General features: G+C 46.1%; 1 protein-coding gene across 1 annotated transcript in view; it reads right to left on the reverse strand.

Annotated features, from left to right (window-relative positions):
- Positions 1-19,526, reverse strand: part of mao (monoamine oxidase) — a 70,050-nt gene that overhangs the window by 18,166 nt on the left and 32,358 nt on the right. Inside the window, exons 2-3 of the mRNA XM_039014297.1 lie at positions 10,217-10,311; positions 9,760-9,897 (exon numbers count right to left, since the gene is read on the reverse strand). Coding sequence (XP_038870225.1) covers positions 9,760-9,897; positions 10,217-10,311 — 233 coding nt within the window. The remainder of the gene's footprint in view (positions 1-9,759; positions 9,898-10,216; positions 10,312-19,526) is intronic.

The following is a 19,526-nucleotide window of genomic DNA, read 5'->3' on the forward strand; positions in this document are numbered from 1 at the left end:
TCCTTCCAGTTCGCTTTATTTTTTATAATATATTACATTGGATCTTTCTTGAATAAGTTCCTCCATTTCTTTTTGTTTTTCCTCTAACTTATTCTGTGCCTCTATGGTACAGTTTTATTGCTGTCTAACTGTACTGTTAGTCCTTCAATTTCCTTTGTTGATATGGACTCTTTTGATCTAAATTGCTTTTGTTTTATAGATGAGTACTGAACTGCATGGCCTCTAAAGGCACATTTAAAAGTGTCCCATACAATAAGGGGATCTGCTGTACCTGTCACGACTTCCGCCGAATTTGGTCCCTCTCCTTGTTCGTGCGGCATTCGGCGGTCGACGTCACCGGCTTTCTAGCCACCGCCGATCCACTTTTCATTTTCCATTTGTTCTGTCTTTGTCTTATCACACCTGGCTTCACTTAATCACCAGGTCTCCACCGTGCGCATCCCCTCAGAATATGCCGATTTGGCTCTCGCCTTCTGTAAGAAGAGGGCGATTAAATTACCACCTCATCGACGGGGGGATTGTGCGATAAATCTCCTGGTAGACGCAGCACTTCCCATGAGTCACGTGTATCCTCTGTCACAGGAGGAGACGGTGGCTATGGAAACATATGTCTCCGGATCCCTGGGGCAGGGATACATTCGGCTCTCCACTTCACCTGCCTCCTCGAGTTTATTTTTTGTGAAGAAGAAGGATGGGGGTCTGCGCCCGTGTATTGACTATCGAGGGATCAATCAGATTACTGTGAGGTACAGCTACCCGCTGCCTCTCATTGCCAGTGCGATCGAGTCAATGCACGGGGCGTACTTCTTCACAAAATTGGATCTCAGGAGCGCTTACAACCTGGTGCGTATCCGGGAAGGGGACGAGTGAAAGACGGCATTTAGTACCACCTCAGGGCACTATGAGTACCTTGTCATGCCGTACGGGTTGATGAATGCTCCATCAGTTTTCCAGGCCTTTGTTGACAAGATTTTCCGGGACCTGCACGGGCAGGGTGTAGTGGTGTATATCGACGACATTCTGATATACTCCACTACACGCGCCGAGCATGTGTCCCTGGTGCGCAGGGTGCTTGGTCGACTGTTGGACCATGACCTGTACGTCAAGGCTGAGAAATGTCTGTTCTTCCAACAGTCCGTCTCCTTCCTAGGGTACCGCATTTCCACGTCAGGGGTGGAGATGGAGAGTGACCGCATTTCAGCCGTGCGTAATTGGCCGACTCCCACCATGGTAAAGGAAGTGCAGCGGTTTCTAGGGTTTGCCAACTACTACCGGAGGTTTATCCGGGGTTTTGGTCAGGTAGCAGCTCCCATTACCTCACGGCTGAGGCGGACAGGGCTTTTGGTCACCTGAAGGCTCTGTTTACCTCACCTCCCGTGCTGGCTCATCTGGATCCCTCTTTGGCGTTCATAGTGGAGGTGGACGCGTCCGAGGCTGGGATAGGAGCCGTGCTCTCTCAGTGCTCGGGGCACGTCACCAAAGCTCCGCCCCTGTGCTTTCTTTTCGAAGAGGCTCAGCCCGGCGGAGCTAAACTATGATGTGGGGGACCGGGAGCTGTTGGCTGTTGTTAAGGCTCTGAAGGCGTGGAGACATTAGCTTGAGGGGGCTAAACACCCTTTTCTCATCTGGACTGACCACCGCAATCTGGAGTACATCCGGGCGGCGAGGAGACTGAACCCTCGCCAGGCAAGGTGGGCTATGTTCTTTAACGTTTTGTTTTCACTCTATCCTACAGACCAGGTTCCCAGAACGCTAAGGCAGACTCACTGTCCCGGATGTATGACACAGAGGAGCGGTCTATGGATCACACTCCCATACTTCCGGCCTCTTGCCTGGTGGCATCGGTGGTGTGGGAGCTGGACGCGGACATCGAGCGGGCGTTACGCACAGAGCCCACTCCCCCCCAGTGTCCAGCTGGGCTCCTGTACGTTCCGTCTGCTGTCCGCGACCGTTTGATCTTTTGGGCCCATACGTCACCCTCCTCTGGTCATCCTGGCATCGGTCAGACGGTGCGTTGCCTTAGTGGGAAGTACTGGTGGCCCACCTTGGCCAAGGACGTGAGGGTTTATGTTTCCTCCTGCTCGGTGTGCGCCCAGTGCAAGGCTCCCAGGCACCTGCCCAGAGGGAAATGACAACCCCTACCCGTTCCACAACGGCTGTGGTCACACCTGTCGGTGGACTTCCTGACGGATCTTCCTCCCTCACAAGGCAACACCACAATCCTGGTCGTTGTGGATCGGTTTTCTAAGTTCTGCCGTCTCCTCCCTCCTCCCGGTCTCCCTACGGCCCTACAGACTGCGGAGGCCCTGTTCACTCATGTCTTCCGGCACTACGGGGTGCTTGAGGACATAGTCTCTGATCGGGGTCCCCAGTTCAGGTCCAGGGTCTGGAGAGCGTTCATGGAACGTCTGGGGGTCTCGGTCAGCCTTACCTCAGGTTTTCACCCTGAGAGTAACGGGCAGGTGGAGAGAGTAAATCAGGATGTGGGTAGGTTTCTGCGGTCATATTGCCAGGACCGGCCGGGGGAGTGGGCGACGTTCATCCCCTGGGCAGAGATGGCCCAAAACTCACTCCGCCACTCCTCCACTAACCTCTCTCCTTTCCAGTGCGTACTGGGGTATCAGCGCTTGGAGGAGATCTGGGACGCCGCCCATGTGCACCTACAACGGGCCGTGAGGCGGCAAAAAGCGAGCGACAACCGCCACCGCAGCGAGGCCCCGGTGTTCGCACTGGGGGACCGGGTCTGGCTCTCGACCTGGAACCTGCCCCTCCACCTGTCCTGCCGGGATGCTGGGTCCGCGGTTTGTGGGGCCATTTAAAGTCCTGAGGAGACTGAACGAGGTATGCTACAGGTTACAGCTTCCCCCAGATTATCGCATTAATCCCTCGTTCCATGTGTCTCTCCTCAGGTGGCTGGTGGCTGGTCCACTCCAAGAAGCTGAGGTGCGGGAGGTTCCTCCGCCACCTCTGAACATCGAGCGGGGCCCCGGCGTATGGGCCTTCAGTACCTCGTGGATTGGGAGGGGTATGGTCCGGAGGAGAGATGCTGGGTGCCGGTGGAGGACGTCCTGGACCCTTCGTTGCTACGGGATTTCCACCATCTCCATCCGGATCGCCCTGTGCTTCGTCCTCCGGGTCGTCCGCGAGATCGGTGTCAGTGCGCAGCAGGAGCCGCGTGTCAAGGGCCAAAGTAAGCCAAAGTCAGACATTTTCTGTTGAGTATGAATAATAAAGACAGCGATACAGATTAGTTTTTTTTTTTTCATGTACTTTTTTTCTGTACAATCTTTAACCAGGTCATAGGAAGCAACGGACTCCGGAGATGGATAGGATGCATTTTTTTGTTGTAAATATCATAGAGAATATTGTCACTTTATGCCAATTATGTTTGTGTTCTTAATGTATTTGTTTACAAGTGTACTTGCCCTAAAATGTCTCTCTAAATGATCCTCTCTACTGTCACGACTTCCACCGAAGTCGGTCCCTCTCCTTGTTCAGGCGGCGTTCGGCGGTCGACTTCACCGGCTTTCTAGTCACCGCCGATCCACTTTTCATTTTCCATTTGTTCTGTCTTTGTTTTATCACACCTGGCTTCACTTAATCAACTACTTGTTTATTATTTAACCCCCTGTTCTACATGTTGTATTTGTAAGTGATTGTTTGTTATATTGTGGTCCGTATTGTGTGGCCGTGTATAGTACGTGTTATGTTTGAATTTTTGAGTAAAGTATTGACTCATCTCACCAGCTACACACAGACGCCTTTACAGTACCTATGTTATGTCTGAAAAAGTCTGTTATAAATTCTATAAATCTAGTAGGCTTTGACTAAATGTCCAATATCCTCGCCCACGTGGAAATTCTGTAAGAGTAATATATATGCCAATTATGTGATGATCTGACCGCATTCTGTCCCCTATCAACACTTTTTAAACTTTTGGGACCAGAGAGAATGGCATAAGAAAGTAGTCAAGATGACTAGCTTGATTAAGCCTCCGCCATGTATATCTCACTAGGTCAGGGTAATTAAGTCTCCATATATCCACTAATTCCAATATATCCATGACATTCATGATTTCCTTAAGTGCCTGAGGGTGATAGTTTGTAGTGTGATTTCCTTTCCGGTCCATAGAGGTATTAAAATATTAAGACAGTATTAAAATCTCCCACCATAATAATAGAGTCTAGTGTTGTTTGCAGAGTTGATAAATTCGTATATATATTTTCAAAGAAGCTTGGATCATCATTATTTGGACCGTATAGGTTAATAAGCCATATCTGTTTATTATCCCTGAAAAGACTGGGATCCATCCTTCGGAAAGAGCACACAGTGCCATTTACAGAACAGAAGTAGATCAACCGCCAAATGCATTTGCATCGCTCTCACCTCGATTTGTATTATATATAGCCATCAAAAGAAATATATATATTTTTTAAATCCTGTTTCTTATTTTCCATAATTAGCTATTAATATTTGTAGTAATGTCATTTGGACGTCATTTGCAAACCGAGCGCATACCGATTCTACATGTACAAATGGCCGAAAATGTCGGCAGTCAGACGCCCCCTGGCAGGTGGTCCCTAAAACACATCGTGCCAAATGAACGGCGCATGAACGACAGACACTCGGTGCAATGTTTTCTCCCTAAGTTAAGGGGATGTGAAGAGGAATCCACTTTAGACTATTGAGGTGTAGGAAAGGAGATGTGAAAAGAAAGGCATCTATAGACTATTGATATGTAGGGAAGGAGATGTGGTGAGGAAGGAAAGGGAAAGGGGGATACCTCGTCATTTGTACAACTGAATGCATTCAACTGAAAGGTGTCTTCCGCATTTAACCCAACCCCTCTGAATCAGAGAGGTGTGGGGGGGGGGGGGCGCCTTAATCGACATCCATGTCTTCTGCGCCCGGGGAACAGTGGGTTAACTGCCTTGCTCAGGGGTAGAACGACAAGTACCTTAGACTATTGAGATGTAGAGAAGGAGATGTGAAAAGGAAGGCCCCTTATACTATTGAAATGTAGTGAAGGAGACGTGAAGAGGAAGGCACCTTAGACTATTGAGATGCAGGGGTGGTTCTGGGCATGCCCAGTAGAGAAGGGTTGAGTGATGTCATGTGCCAGAAGGCTCTCCCGCTATAGTCCGAGATCCACTGAACACAGTGATATCATCCACATGACCACTATGCTGCATTTTAAACATGTCTTATCGCATTCTCTGCTGTGTGGGGGGGTGAAGGGCATACCAATGTGTGTGTGTGTGTATATGCATGTGTATGGGGGGGGCTTACTATTGTGTGTGTGTGTGTGTGTGTGTGTGTGTGTGTGTGTGTGTGTGTGTGTGTGTGTCTGCTCATGTGTGTGAATGACTCCAAAGTGAATGACTCCATGTTTAAGCCTATGACTCCATACATAGGAAGGGTGGAAAAAGTACCCAATTGTCATACTCGAGTAAAAGTAAAGATACCTTATTAATAGAAAGTCACCCAGTAAAATACTACTTCAGTAAAAGTCGGAAAGTGTTTGGTTTTAAATATACTTAAGTATCAAAAGTAAAAGTATAAATCATTTCAAATTCCTTATATAAAGCATACCATTTTCTTACATATTTTTTATTTAAGGATTGCCAGAGGCACATTCCAACACTGAGACATAATTTACAAACAAAGCAATTGTGTTTAGTGAGTCCGCCAGATCAGAGGCAGTAGGGATGACCATGTTCTCTTGATAAGGGTGTGAAGTGGACCATTAACAAGTACTTTTGGGTGTCAGGGAAAAGTACAATAATTTCTTTATGAATGTAGTGAAGTAAAAGTAAAAGGTGTCAAAAATATAAATAGTAAAGTAAAGTACAGATAGCCCACAATATAAGTAAGTAGTACTTTAAAGTATTTTTACTTAAGTACTTTACACCACTGTATGAAACAAAGGCCCATACAGTAGAAACAGGAAGAGAAGTGTCATCCTAACCAGTTCAGAGAGCCCATTGATTTACAGTAGCGAGAGTAGGTTAGCCTGGGTATATGGCTGGAACCAGAGGGACCAATCTAATAAGGAGGTACAGCATGCTGTGTGTTAAGAACAGTGGTGTACCTACTATAATAAGATATGGAGGAATATTTTGGAGAGCGAGAGAGAGAGAGAGAGAGAGAGAGAGAGAGAGAGAGAGAGAGAGAGAGAGAGAGAGAGAGAGAGAGAGAGAGAGAGAGAGAGAGAGCGAGGGAGAGAGAGAGAGAGAGAGAGAGAGAGAGAGAGAGAGAGAGAGAGAGAGAGAGGGAGAGAGAGAGAGAGAGGTAAAGAGAAATGGGGGTGGCTGTAGCTCTCTCTCTTTTCTCTCTTTCGCTCTGTCTTTCTCTCTCTCTCTCTTTATCCTTCCTCCCTCTCTCCTGGGCCACTCAGAGGAAGAGAAACTATATTAGAAAACTCCTTGAGGCAGAGATTAGCATCTCCAGTCGCTAGCGCTCACCGCTAATGCTGGAGAGAGGCTGGATGCACTGAGGGTCATGTGGTTGATACACAGGCAGAGAGGGCGGGTAGTCACTAGATGGCCATGCTGGAAAGGACGATATTGTTATCAGAACTATGTGAAGTAGGGTTTAGAGTTAGGGTTGTGGTTGAGGCTAGGGTTGTGGTTGAACAGGGATGTGGACATCAAACAGCTCGAGGCAGGGCTTTCTCCCATAGAGCTACATTTTTATGGAATGGTCTGCCTATCCATGTGAAAGACGCAGACTCTGTCTCGACCTTTATGTCATTACTGAAGACTCATCTCTTTAGTAGGTTCTATGATTGAGTGTAGTCTGGCCCAGGGGTGCGAAGGTGAATGGCAAGGAGTGACGATCCGTCCTGTCTCTGCCTGGCCGGCTCTGGGATTCTCTGCCTCACTGGCTTACTAGTGCTCTTCCATGTCGTCCCTAGGAAGGGTGTGTCACTTCGTGCCTGTCGGGGGGCTAGACCCTCCCTCTCCCTCTCCCTCTCCCTCTCCCTCCCTCCCTCCCTCTCTCTCTCTCCCTCTCTCCACCGCTCTTGCTGTCTCAACCTCTGAATGCTTGGCTATAAAAAGCCAACTGACATTTACTCCTGAGGTAATTAATACTGCTGGTCATCTATAAACGCTTGAACCTCTTTAAGAACGATCTGGCCTTAATGGTCATGTACTGTTATAATCTCCACCCGGCACAGCCAGAATAGGACTGGCCACCCCTCAGAGCCTGGTTCCTCTCTAGGTTTCTTCCTAGGGAGTTTTTCTTAGCCATCGTGCTTGTTCATCTGCATTGCTTGCTGTTTGGGGTTTTAGGCTGGGTTTCTGTATAAGCACTTTGTAACAGGGCTTTATAAATACATTTGATTTGATTTTGATTTGATTTGATGAAGCTAGGGTTACAAGGAAACCAAACCGGTCACGTTACGTGCGTGAGTGTTTCAAAATAAATGTACACATACATTGTTATTCAATCATTTTATCCACACTGATCGCACGCTTAAGCATGCGTCTGCGATGCCAAACGCTAAAGTAGAACTTGGTTCTATTTGAGACGCTCGGCAAGTCCCGCATTTCCCATCTCCTTATTGGTTTTCACGAAGATACAACCTAACATACACTAGTTGTATAAAAGACAACGAGGAGATATTAATCAAAGATAATTAACTAAAAACTAACTAGGTTTACCTTTTTATGTGTGGATTAATCGTCGGAGTAGAGAAACATAACATTTTTGTACGATCCGGGTCAAAAGAACCAGCTAAAAACGGGATCAATGTTCATCTCCCAGGACAAACTGCTAGCAACAGCACATCCATGGATGTTCCATGTGTCTTTATACCTGTCCCCAAATGAATATACTGTAGATGGTTCACAGTTGCGTGTCATAATCACGTCTGGTGGGAATATACAAAATCCACATGTGCATGATGGCGCACGAGGACGCACACGCAGGGCCGTGTAGCCATGGTGTTAGAGTTAAGGGTAGTGTTAAGGCTTGGGTTAGGGTTGAACCAGGATGTGGCCATGAAGCTAGGGTTAGGGTTGTGGTTGCGGGTTAGGGTTGAACCAGGATGTGGCCATGAAGCTAGGGTTAGGGTTGTGGTTGCGGGTTAGGGTTGAACCAGGATGTGGCCATGAAGCTAGGATTAGGGTTGTGGTTGTGGGTTAGGGTTGAACCAGGATGTGGCCATGAAGCTAGGGTTAGGGTTGTGGTTGCGGGTTAGGGTTGAACCAGGATGTGGCCATGAAGCTAGGATTAGGGTTGTGGTTGCGGGTTAGGGTTGAACCAGGATGTGGCCATGAAGCTAGGATTAGGGTTGTGGTTGCGGGTTAGGGTTGAACCAGGATGTGGCCATGAAGCTAGGATTAGGGTTGTGGTTGCGGGTTAGGGTTGAACCAGGATGTGGCCATGAAGCTAGGGTTAGGGTTGTGGTTGTGGGTTAGGGTTGAACCAGGATGTGGCCATGAAGCTAGGGTTAGGGTTGTGGTTGCGGGTTAGGGTTGAACCGGAATGTGGACATGAAGCTAGGGTTAGGGTTGTGGTTGCGGGTTAGGGTTGAACCGGAATGTGGACATGAGTGCTAGCGTTAGGGGTAAGGGTTGAGTGAGGTCATGTCTTCTCTAGCATTGCCCTATAGTGTTCAGTCCTTTCAAGCATGGCCAGATAGTCATGACTGGAAGAGAGACATGCATTTCCTCTGCATTAGAATGTGAGAAAACAGATTCTGTTCTGTTCTGGCTATCTAAAGCCGGGTGTACACTACACGATTTTGGCCCCGATTTAGCTGTCCCAGACATGTTTTTGAGATCGGAGACAAAATCCCCATGTCGTTGCCTACACAGGATGCGTGGCCGTCACATTTCATGTGGGCGAGTCAGAGACACAATCTGAGGGCTATCGATCTCGTCTTTGAGCCGTCCCAGAACGACCCAATATTTTCAAATATGTTTTCATTTATCTGCAGAAAATCAGCAATGCTCTTCTAGTGTGAGACAAGTTCTGAGAACGGTGATCAGCAATAGCCAATAAGAGCAGAGAAGAAGCCAGTGAGATGATGACGTTGTTTAACATCATCCATGTAGCAGGAGCAATGACTGCTACTAGTATGGGTTTGTACTCGCCTTTAACCAAAACCAAAGTGTCAAATCGTTACAGCTCTTAAGTTCACAAGCAATGTTATTCAATTCAAAACGTTGGCTAGATATTTCAGCTTTGTATGGCAAGCGTGAGTGTCTGACTGAAAACGTTTATGAGGCTGCTCCGAGGCTGCTCTGAGCGTTAAATCTAATCACTTCAGTACATGCATGTAGCATGTGACCCCCTGTCTGTGTCAGATGGTTTAGTCTGCGCACCACTATGTTGGCAAGACAAACAAAACTACAGGAAAAACGGTTGTTTAATGTGAGAGGCTCAGTGATGTTAGGATTTTGTGTACACCCGGTTTAATGGAAGTGGTCAATACTAACTGCAGCCCAAGCCCTGCTAACAGTGTTTCTGAGAAACCCATGGATTTATCATGGATCTGTCCTGTGTTTGTTCTGTTCAATTAAGTAGGACAGGGACAGACGTGGCCTATGTGGTCCTGCACTGGGTTTCAGCATGCGCGCGCACACACACACACACACACACACACACACACACACACACACACACACACACACACACACACACACACACACACACACACACACACACACACACACACACACACACACACACACACACACACACACACACACACACACACACACACACGGTGGGAGTGCGCGCACACACCTTTACATAATGCACCAGCCTCTCCTCCTCGTTGACTTTGTAGGTCTCGACTCCGTACTCTTTAGCCAATCGGAGGATCCGATTCTGTGTAGGCCCGATGTAGGCCCCACCTAGGTCAACATACTTAGTCTGCTCATTCTGGAGAGAGAGAGGGAGGGAGGGAGGGAGGGAGGGAGGGAGGGAGGGAGGGAGGGAGGGAGGGAGGGAGGGAGGGAGAGCGAGAGAGAGAGAGAGAGGGTTCATCAGACAAGAAGTGGACAATCCTAATCCCAGAGATCAATTTAGTTTAAATCTTTTACCAAATCAGTTGCTTGAAAATGCTTTACATTATAGCACAAGTTAAGCTGCTAGACAGCATCTAGAGAGGGACCTGGTACGGTCATCAGAGAAAAAACTGGATTCTTATAGGGATTACACTTTGACTGGCACTTTGCCTGTGGTGTGACTGAGGTCTTACCCGTACGGTGAAGGTCCGTCCACCAACCCGATCTCTAGCTTCCAGAACCACAGGACTCAGCCCTTTCTCCTTCAACAGCTTAGCTGCACTCAGCCCTGAACGAGACAAAGAGTGGACAGAGAGAGAGGGAGAGGTTAGTGTAAACATGCCAGCTGAACATCTAATGTTGATGAAATGAAGAAACATTTTGTGTAAACAATCCAAGTTTGAACATAAATAATTTTGGTATGTCACTCCTCTCCATATCCCCTCTCTCATCCTCCCCCTGTGTTTGTCCTGTTGTGTAGAACAGGAGAGGATAGCCCAGTGATATAGCAGGCTGTGATACAGTATGAGTCTGTGAGAAAACAGGCCAGAGGTGGAATAAACTCCAGAAATCTCTCTAAAATGTTGTGTTTTGGTGCTGCTAGGGCAATTCAGGTGGCTAATTGGTGACCTTTTTACTGAAGAATGCATTCGTTTTTATGATTGTGTTTTGTAAGTTGATGATGGAACATTTAGTATTTGTAAATGTCGTAAATTTGTATTGGTTGTGTAAATCAAATCAAAGTGTATTGATCGTGTACACAGTTTAGCAGATGCTATAGCGGGTGCAGCGAAATGCTTATGTTACTAGCTCCTAACAATGCAGTAAAATGTCAGACAAGTACACAAATAATCATCAATTTAAAAATGTCATGAGAAAGAGACAAACACACCAACTGATCCCCTGCTTATTTCAATATCAAGGAAGTGTAGAGAGCAGAAAATAGCTGAAGACTTTCACATCCCCAACACGCACATCCCCAACACGCACATCCCCAACACGCACACACACACACACACACACACACACACACACACACACACACACACACACACACACACACACACACACACACACACACACACACACACACACACACACACACACACACACACACACACTCACACACACACACACCACACCACACACACCACACACACACCCACACAAAGAGAGAGAGTGAGGTAGTCAAGTGAATTACTTCATCTGTAATTGACCTACAAGCCTCTACTCCTAACCACTTCTCCATGCCTCATCAATCTCATCAAAAATGAATAAATCACACCCTATAGTGTTCCCTCATAGTAGCACATTACATGGGTAATAGGGTAATTTGAGACACAGTAGGGTAATTTGAGACACAACCTAGGACAGTACTTTATATATATCAGTCCAAAGTTAACACATTTTGTCTCCACAGATAGAATGGGCTGTTTCCCCTACACTCGTAGAAAAAAAGGGTTACAAAATGGTTCTATGGTTGTCCCCATTGTACTGTATAACCTTTTTTGGTTCCAGGTAGAACCCTCTTTGGTTCCAGGTAGAACACTCTTTGATTCCAGGTAGAACCCTTTATGGTTCAATATAAAATCCTCTGTGGGAAGGGTTCTACATGGAACCCAAAAGGGTTCTACCTGGAACCAAAAAGGGTTCTTCAAAGGGTTGTACTTTGGTGACCGCTGAAAAACCCTTTTAGGTTCTAGATAGCATCTTTTTTTCTAAGTGTACCACTCAACAGTCAGCCCACTCCCAGTCCAAACCATAAATAACAAGCTCATATCAGTAATTTTGTCTTGTTTTGTTTCTTGCTTTTCAATAGTGTTTTCAATAGTGTTTTCAATAGGGTTTGCAATAGGGTTTTCAATAGCATACTAGAGTCAAAAGCAGGGGTGTCCACTGTCCAACACTCCTCCTGGAGAGATAACCACCAGCAGGATCATTTGGTCAATGGCTACTTGTTTGTTATTGTAGTGTGACTGAATGATACTTAGCTACAGAGGTAGTATGGGCCTTTCTCATCACCATAGTGACCCCAAGGCCATCTCAGTCTAGAGCTTGATTCAATAAGACATTACATTTCACACATGTAATTTCAGCTGAAGCTAGGCGAGATCACACAGGCGCAATCACACACACACACACACACACACACACACACACACACACACACACACACACACACACACACACACACACACACACACACACACACACACACACACACACACACACACACACACACACACACACACACACACTTGAAGGATTAGGCACAATGGAGCCTCTGGCCTTTGTCAGTCGAGCAGGCATTCAAATAGAAGACACAGGCAGCAGTGTCCCAGTGCCAAGGATCCATTCAGAATGTCTCAGTACACACACATATGACCAAAAAAAGGATTCCTGGAAAAGTGTGCTTTGCAGCAGGTTGTAAAACACAGCACAAACATCCTAAGCAGAAACTGTGTGTGTGTGCCAAAGGGCACTTTATAATGCTCTGATACAATGGAGATGTTAGTTTGTCCAGTGAATACAGACTGTATTACATTCTCTCCTACTGGGAGAAGTGTGGATATTCACCCCAAGACACTGCTCTACATACTGCATGGAAAATCTAACATGAGCTGAGGCCAACAGGAGGTAACTAGAGGAGAGGGAGGTAGTGTGTGAGGGTAAAGGAGAGGGACGTAAAGGGGGCAGAGAGGGGAGAGATGGAGGAGTCAAATAGAGAGAACGAGAGAGCGAGAGAGGAGAGAGACTTGATAAAGAAAGACGCACTGTATTCATCTCCACGGTCCGTGTTGCCATCTCTCAACAGGAGCTCCCATCTGTCTAAATGTTCTCATGGCTCTCTCTCCATCCCGCCATCCCTCCCTTCGTTTATCCCTCTATCTCTCCAGAGCAGCCTGGAAAGCTACCAGGGTTTATATTGGTTTAAGCATACTTGTTATGCATTACCAAACTTCTCCATTGCCCTTATGCACGCACGCACGCACACACACACACATGCACACGCACACACACACACACACACACACACACAGCGCTCTGGGGGGGTACTACTTCTTTTAAGTAAATTGATGCTATTAGGTGTTCTTTATCCAAAGGTCAGACAAGCGCAATTGTCCAAAACAAAAACAAGCTCCGACTGTTTAACCTTGTTGTTTATGCCGACAGCACTCTGGAAAAACAAGATAACTTTACCCCTGGGGTTTTGCTTTGATCAAAAACCCATTTGGGGGTATATTATTTTTTTCAGAAGAAAATTATGAATATAAAATAAGGATCCAGTCAGAGGATTTCTTTGTTGCTCAGTTCCATTTGGATAGAGGTCATTTGTCTGGCTGGGACGAGACAACAATGAGTGTGTTATGAAATACATGAAATGAAATGAGCAGCTGAGCATCTAAGAATATTATGGACACACGCAGTTTGACTGATGCCTTATTTCTAGCTGAAAAGAGAGAATAGAGAGAGAGAGAAGAGGCTGAGAGAGGCAGATTCTCTGAAAGATTAAGGGAAGTGATAAATAAATAACTTTGTGATAAATGGTATATCAAAATTGCCCTGCAATATGGCCAATGGGTGTTTCCCCTTTTACTTGGAAGTAGAGACACTGATTTCATTCCACAAAAAAAATCAACAATGCAGTGATTAATGCTGGTATAGTTAATTCCCAAGTAAACTATAAGAGACACTATTTTGAAGTCCTGAGATATGATTGGTGTATAGGGCTGGTTTAGGTTTAGGATTGGTGTATAGGGCTGGTTGGTTAGGTTTAGGATTGGTGTATAGAGCTGGTTGGTTAGGTTTAGGATTGGTGTATAGGGCTGGTTGGTTAGGTTTAGGATTGGTGTATAGAGCTGGTTAGTTAGGTTTAGGATTGGTGTATAGGGCTGGTTAGTTAGGTTTAGGATTGTTGTATAGGGCTGGTTAGTTAGGTTTAGGATTGGTGTATAGGGCTGGTTGGTTAGGTTTAGGATTGGTGTATAGAGATGGTTGGTTAGGTTTAGGATTGGTGTATAGAGCTGGTTGGTTAGGTTTAGGATTGGGGTTTAGAGCTGGTTAGTTAGGTTTAGGATTGGGGTTTAGAGCTGGTTAGTTAGGTTTAGGATTGGGGTTTAGAGCTGGTGTGGAGACACAACCACCACCAAAACTCTATGGTGTACCTACAGGCCAATTTGCACCTACCCAGGTGTTAGTCTTTCAATTACATTACCATCTATACAAAAGGGGAAATCTTAGGAATAATGCTGTACTGTAATGTAAACATGGACCCAGCCAGAGATAGAAAAGTGGCTGACAGAGGAAGAATAGTGGCTGGGAGAGGGAGAGGAGTATTTGTGGTGGAAGAAGACTGAGAGGAAGATCAAGAGCTGTAGTCTCAGATGAGATTAGGGATACTATAACTGATCATGTAATAAATCATGGTCTATCAATGAGAGACTGATCTGAGAGTGCAGCCAAATCTGCAACGCTCAACAGTGGCATCTATTGTGAGAAATTTCCAGCAAAACAACAGGTAAGATGTGCATTCTGCAAGGGCATCTGACTGAACTGCACATTACAGAAGTAAATTGAGCAAAGCCTCCAAACCCACTTGTGTGTAATTGTTTCTGTATTTCTGCTTAGGACCCAGCGGTTACCTCCCACAGGCGGGAGAGGTAGGATTTTCACTGCTGTGAGGAAACTGCAATCGTTGATATGGTCATCAGAAACAATGGCATAAAACTCAGAGATTCGGGACAGAGTGTTGGCAGACAACATTACATTTGGAAATATTCACAATGTAAGCATAACAACTATTTCTAGAGTCCTGAAACAACATCAAGTCAGGATGAAGCAGTTGTACACTGTCCCCTTTGAGAGGAACTCTGAACGAGTCAAGCAACTCAGGAACCAATATGTCCAGGTAAGATGACTATAAAATACAGAACTGGTTTTGAACAGAACCAAACAGGGCACAGGCACCCAATGGCATGTTTTAAGGTATAATGTAAACTACCGTAATAGCCTAACTCTTATGTTGCCTTGTTGATTTATTTTAGAGAGTCATGGAGATTGAAGCCAGGCAAACACCCCACATATTCATCTTTGTGGATGAGGCTGGTTTCAACTTGGCCAAAACACGGCGGCGAGGAAGGAATGGGATTGGGAAAAGAGCCACAGTGGATGTCCCGGGCCAGAGGGGTGCCAACATCACAATGTGTGCAGCAATATCCTCTCATGGATTGCTGTTACACAAACCGCTAATTGGGCCATACAACACCCAGCGTCTCATTTCATTCCTGGATGACCTCTATAGAAGGGTTGTGCCAGGTGAGGAAAGAGTTGCAGTGAGGCGAAATCGGCCAACGTTTGTAATTGTATGGGACAATGTGGCATTTCACCACTACCGGGCAGTCACAGAGTGGTTTGCAGCCCATCCCAGGATGGCGTCACTTTTTCTCCCACCTTACTCTCCATTCCTCAACCCCATAGAGGAATTATTTTCCTCATGGAGCTGGAAGGTTTATGACCACCATCCACATGATCAAATGTCCATCCTAGATGCAATGAATGCTGGATGCCTGGACTGTAACGCTCGTCTTCCTCCTCGTCTGAAGAGGAGCAAGGATCGGACCAAAACGCAGCGTGGGTTGAATACATAATAATTTTAATAATAATAACGAAGACGAAAAAACACTTGAACAAACTACAAAATAATAAACGACGTTAACAGACCTGAACTTGAGAACACATAAAACATGAACGCACGAACAGGAACAAACGAACGAACGAAACGAAACAGTACCGTGTGGTGAACAGACACAGCAACAATCACCCACCAACAAACAGTTAGAACAGCCTACCTTAATATGGTTCTCAATCAGAGGAAACGTAAAACACCTGCCCCTGATTGAGAACCATATCAGGCTAGTTGACAACCCAACATAGAAACACATAACATAGAATGCCCACCCAGTTCACGTCCTGACCAACTAAACAAGACTAAACAAAGGAAATAAGGTCAGGAACGTGACATGGACATATCTGCAGAAGATTGCCAGGGATGGACCAGGCATGCCAAAAGATTCTTTCCTAGGTGTATTGCCCAAGATGACCTAAGATGTGATTTGGATGAGAACCTGTGGCCAAATGCAGAAGACAGGGTTGACTAGCATTGCTACTGTATCTGTATCGGTAGATGGTGTATATACAAATTCTTGTATTTTGGAATCACTCAATGCCAAAAAATGACATAAAAGATATTGAAGCATATTGCATCATGTCTGATTCATTCCTGTAACATATACTGCAGTGAATTCTAAACAGTAGAGAGGTGTCATTCTTGTTTTGTAAAGACATTTTACAAAAGAAAACATTGTGTAATGCTACCTGTTGTTAGTGTTTTTTAGGTCATTGTTTTATGAGTGACAAAGTGTGCTTGTTGGGTGACAACCTTTGTGGGTTGTTTTTTTTTGTTCTGGAAAAAGGTGTTGATCTGAGACATGTATGAAGTGTTTTGGTAGTTTTAATGCATTTTGGATGTGAAATGAACTGCTGTGCTAAGCTGAAAGTTGGTTAGGAGAACTGTGTGAAGAGTTTTGAAAAAGTGAACTAGGTATTGAGAAATGGGTCCTAGCGATTGTAAAAAACTGTAACACGAGGAATAAAATAAAATACACTAGAATGGAGCTATATACAGGGAGTACCAGTACCAGATCAATGTGGAGCTATATACAGGGAGTACCAGTACCAGATCAATGTGGAGCTATATACAGGGAGTACCAGTACCAGATCAATGTGGAGCTATATACAGGGAGTACCAGTACCAGATCAATGTGGAGCTATATACAGGGAGTACCAGTACCAGATCAATGTGGAGCTATATACAGGGAGTACCAGTACCAGATCAATGTGGAGCTATATACAGGGAGTACCAGCACCAGATCAATGTGGAGCTATATACAGGGAGTACCAGTACCAGATCAATGTGGAGCTATATACAGGGAGTACCAGTACCAGATCAATGTGGGGCTATATACAGGGAGTACCAGTACCAGATCAATGTGGAGCTATATACAGGGAGTACCAGTACCAGATCAATGTGGAGCTATATACAGGGAGTACCAGTACCAGATCAATGTGGAGCTATATACAGGGAGTACCAGTACCAGATCAATGTGGAGCTATATACAGGGAGTACCAGTACCAGATCAATGTGCAGAGGTACCAGGTACTTGAGGTAGATATGTACTGTACATGAAGGCAGGGTAAAGTGACTCGGCATCTAGATAGATCATAATAAGACTAAAATGAAGAACAGAGTAGCAGCAGCAAATGATGAGTGTAAAGGTGTGTGTGTGTGTGTGTGTGTGTGTGTGTGTGTGTGTGTGTGTGTGTGTGTGTGTGTGTGTGTGTGTGTGTGTGTGTGTGTGTGTGTGTGTGTGTGTGTGTGTGTGTGTGTGTGAGTGTGCGTGTGTGTGTTATGTGTGTGCATATGTAGTGTTTAAATGTGTGAGGGATTTGTGTGGGAGTGACAGGGTAGTGTGTATATGGTGTGTATATAAAGTCTAGTGAGTGTGCGTAGGGTGCATAGGGTCTGGCTATTTAGCAGTCTTATGGCTTGGGGGTAGAAGCTGTCTCGGAGCCAGTTGGTCCGAGAGCCGATGCTCCAGTACAGTTTGATTGGAGTCTTTGGAAATGTTTCGTGCCTTCCTCTGACACCACCTGATAGAGAGGTCCTGGATGGCAGGGAGCTCGGCCCCAGTGATGTACTGGGCTGTCCGCACCACCCTTTGCACCGCTTTGCAGTTAAGGGCAGTGCAATTGCCGTACCAAGCGATGATGTAGTCAGTCAAGATGCTCTCAATGGTGCAGCTGTAGAACTTTTTGAGGATCTGAGGGCCCATGCCAAAACTTTTCAGCCTCCTGAGGGGGAAGAAGTGCTGCCGTGCCCTCTTCACGACTGTGCAGGTGTGTGTGGACCATGTTAAGTCCTTAGTGACACAAACCTACATACACACACGCCAATGAACTTAAAGCTCTCGACCTGTTCCACAACAGCCTCGTCGATGTAGATGGGGCGTGCTCTCCCCTCTTTCTCCTATACTCCACGATTAGCTCCTTGGTCTTACTGACATTGAGGGAGAGGTTGTTGTCCTGCACCACACTGCTAAGTCTCTGATCTCCCTGTCGGCTGACTCATCGCCTTCGGTGATTAGGCCTACCACTGCCATGTCGTCAGCAAACTTGATGATGGTGTTGGAGTCGTGCGCGGCCACACAGTCGTGGGTGAACAGTGAGTACACCCCCCTGAGGGGGCCCCGTGTTGAGGGTCAGCGTGGCAGAGGTGTTGTTGCCTACCCTCACCACCTGGGGCTGACCCGTCAGGAAGTCCAGGATCCAGTTGCAGAGGGAGGGGTTCTATCCCAGGGTCCCTAGCTTGGTGATGAGCTTAGAGGGGACTATGGTGTTGAATGCTGAGCTGGTCTATGAACAGCATTCTCACACAGTTATTTCCCCTCTTGTCCAGGTGGGAGAAGGCAGTGTGAAGTGCAATTGAGATGGCGTCATCTGTGTATCTGTTGGGGCGGTATGTGAACTGGAGTGGGTCTACAGTAAGGTTTCTGGGATGATGGTGTTGATGTGTATCATGACCAGCCTTTCAAAGCACTTCATAATTACAGATGTGAGTGCTACAGGTCGATACTTATTGAGGCAGGTTACCTTGGAGCTCTTGGGAACAGGGACAATGGGGGTCAGCTCATCCAGCCTCGTTTCAGAAAGACATAATATTGCAGCTTTCCTCTGATAGGAGACTCTCAAACAAAGCTCATCCATCTTATTCTCCAGTGACTGGACATTTGCCAATAGAACGGAGGGGAGCGCCGTTCAGTTTCTCTTCGCCTCAATTTCACTAGGACTCCACCTTGTCTCCCACGTTAACGCCTGCTGTGTTTTGGTAGCCCATGGAACAAAGGAATAGGGTGCGGTATGAAGAGTGGAACAGCTGAGTCAGAATTGAAGTTGTATTTAAGTCAAAATCAAGGTGAGTAACTGTCGATCTGATGTCCAGAAGTGTTTGGCGGTCATATGTGATAATAGTATGGTCTTTCTGTACAAAGAATGGAAAGATAAACACAATAAAAGTCACTGAATAGCAAAGTTGGGTTGGAACTCGTAAGATGTCGCCCTTCTCCGTCGGCGCCATCTTGTCATCTTGTTGTTTGTGCTGCACTGGTTGCCCTTTTCTCATGGCAACGGGCCACAACTCTCGCTGCTGTGATTGCACACTGTGGTATTTCGCCTAACAGATATGGGAGTTTATCAATGTTTGATTTGTTTTCAAATTCTTTGTGGGTCCGTGTGATCTGTGGGAAATAAGTATCTCTAAGGTGGTCAAACATTTGGCAGGAGGTTAGGAAGTACAGCTCAGTTTCCACCTCCTTTTGTGGGCAGTGTGCACACAGCCTGTCTTCCCTCTCTTCCTATCTCTACCCCTGTTTATTCTCATCTTTCTCA

Source organism: Salvelinus namaycush, chromosome 19 (genome assembly GCF_016432855.1).
Source record: "Salvelinus namaycush isolate Seneca chromosome 19, SaNama_1.0, whole genome shotgun sequence".
Taxonomy (NCBI): domain Eukaryota; kingdom Metazoa; phylum Chordata; class Actinopteri; order Salmoniformes; family Salmonidae; genus Salvelinus; species Salvelinus namaycush.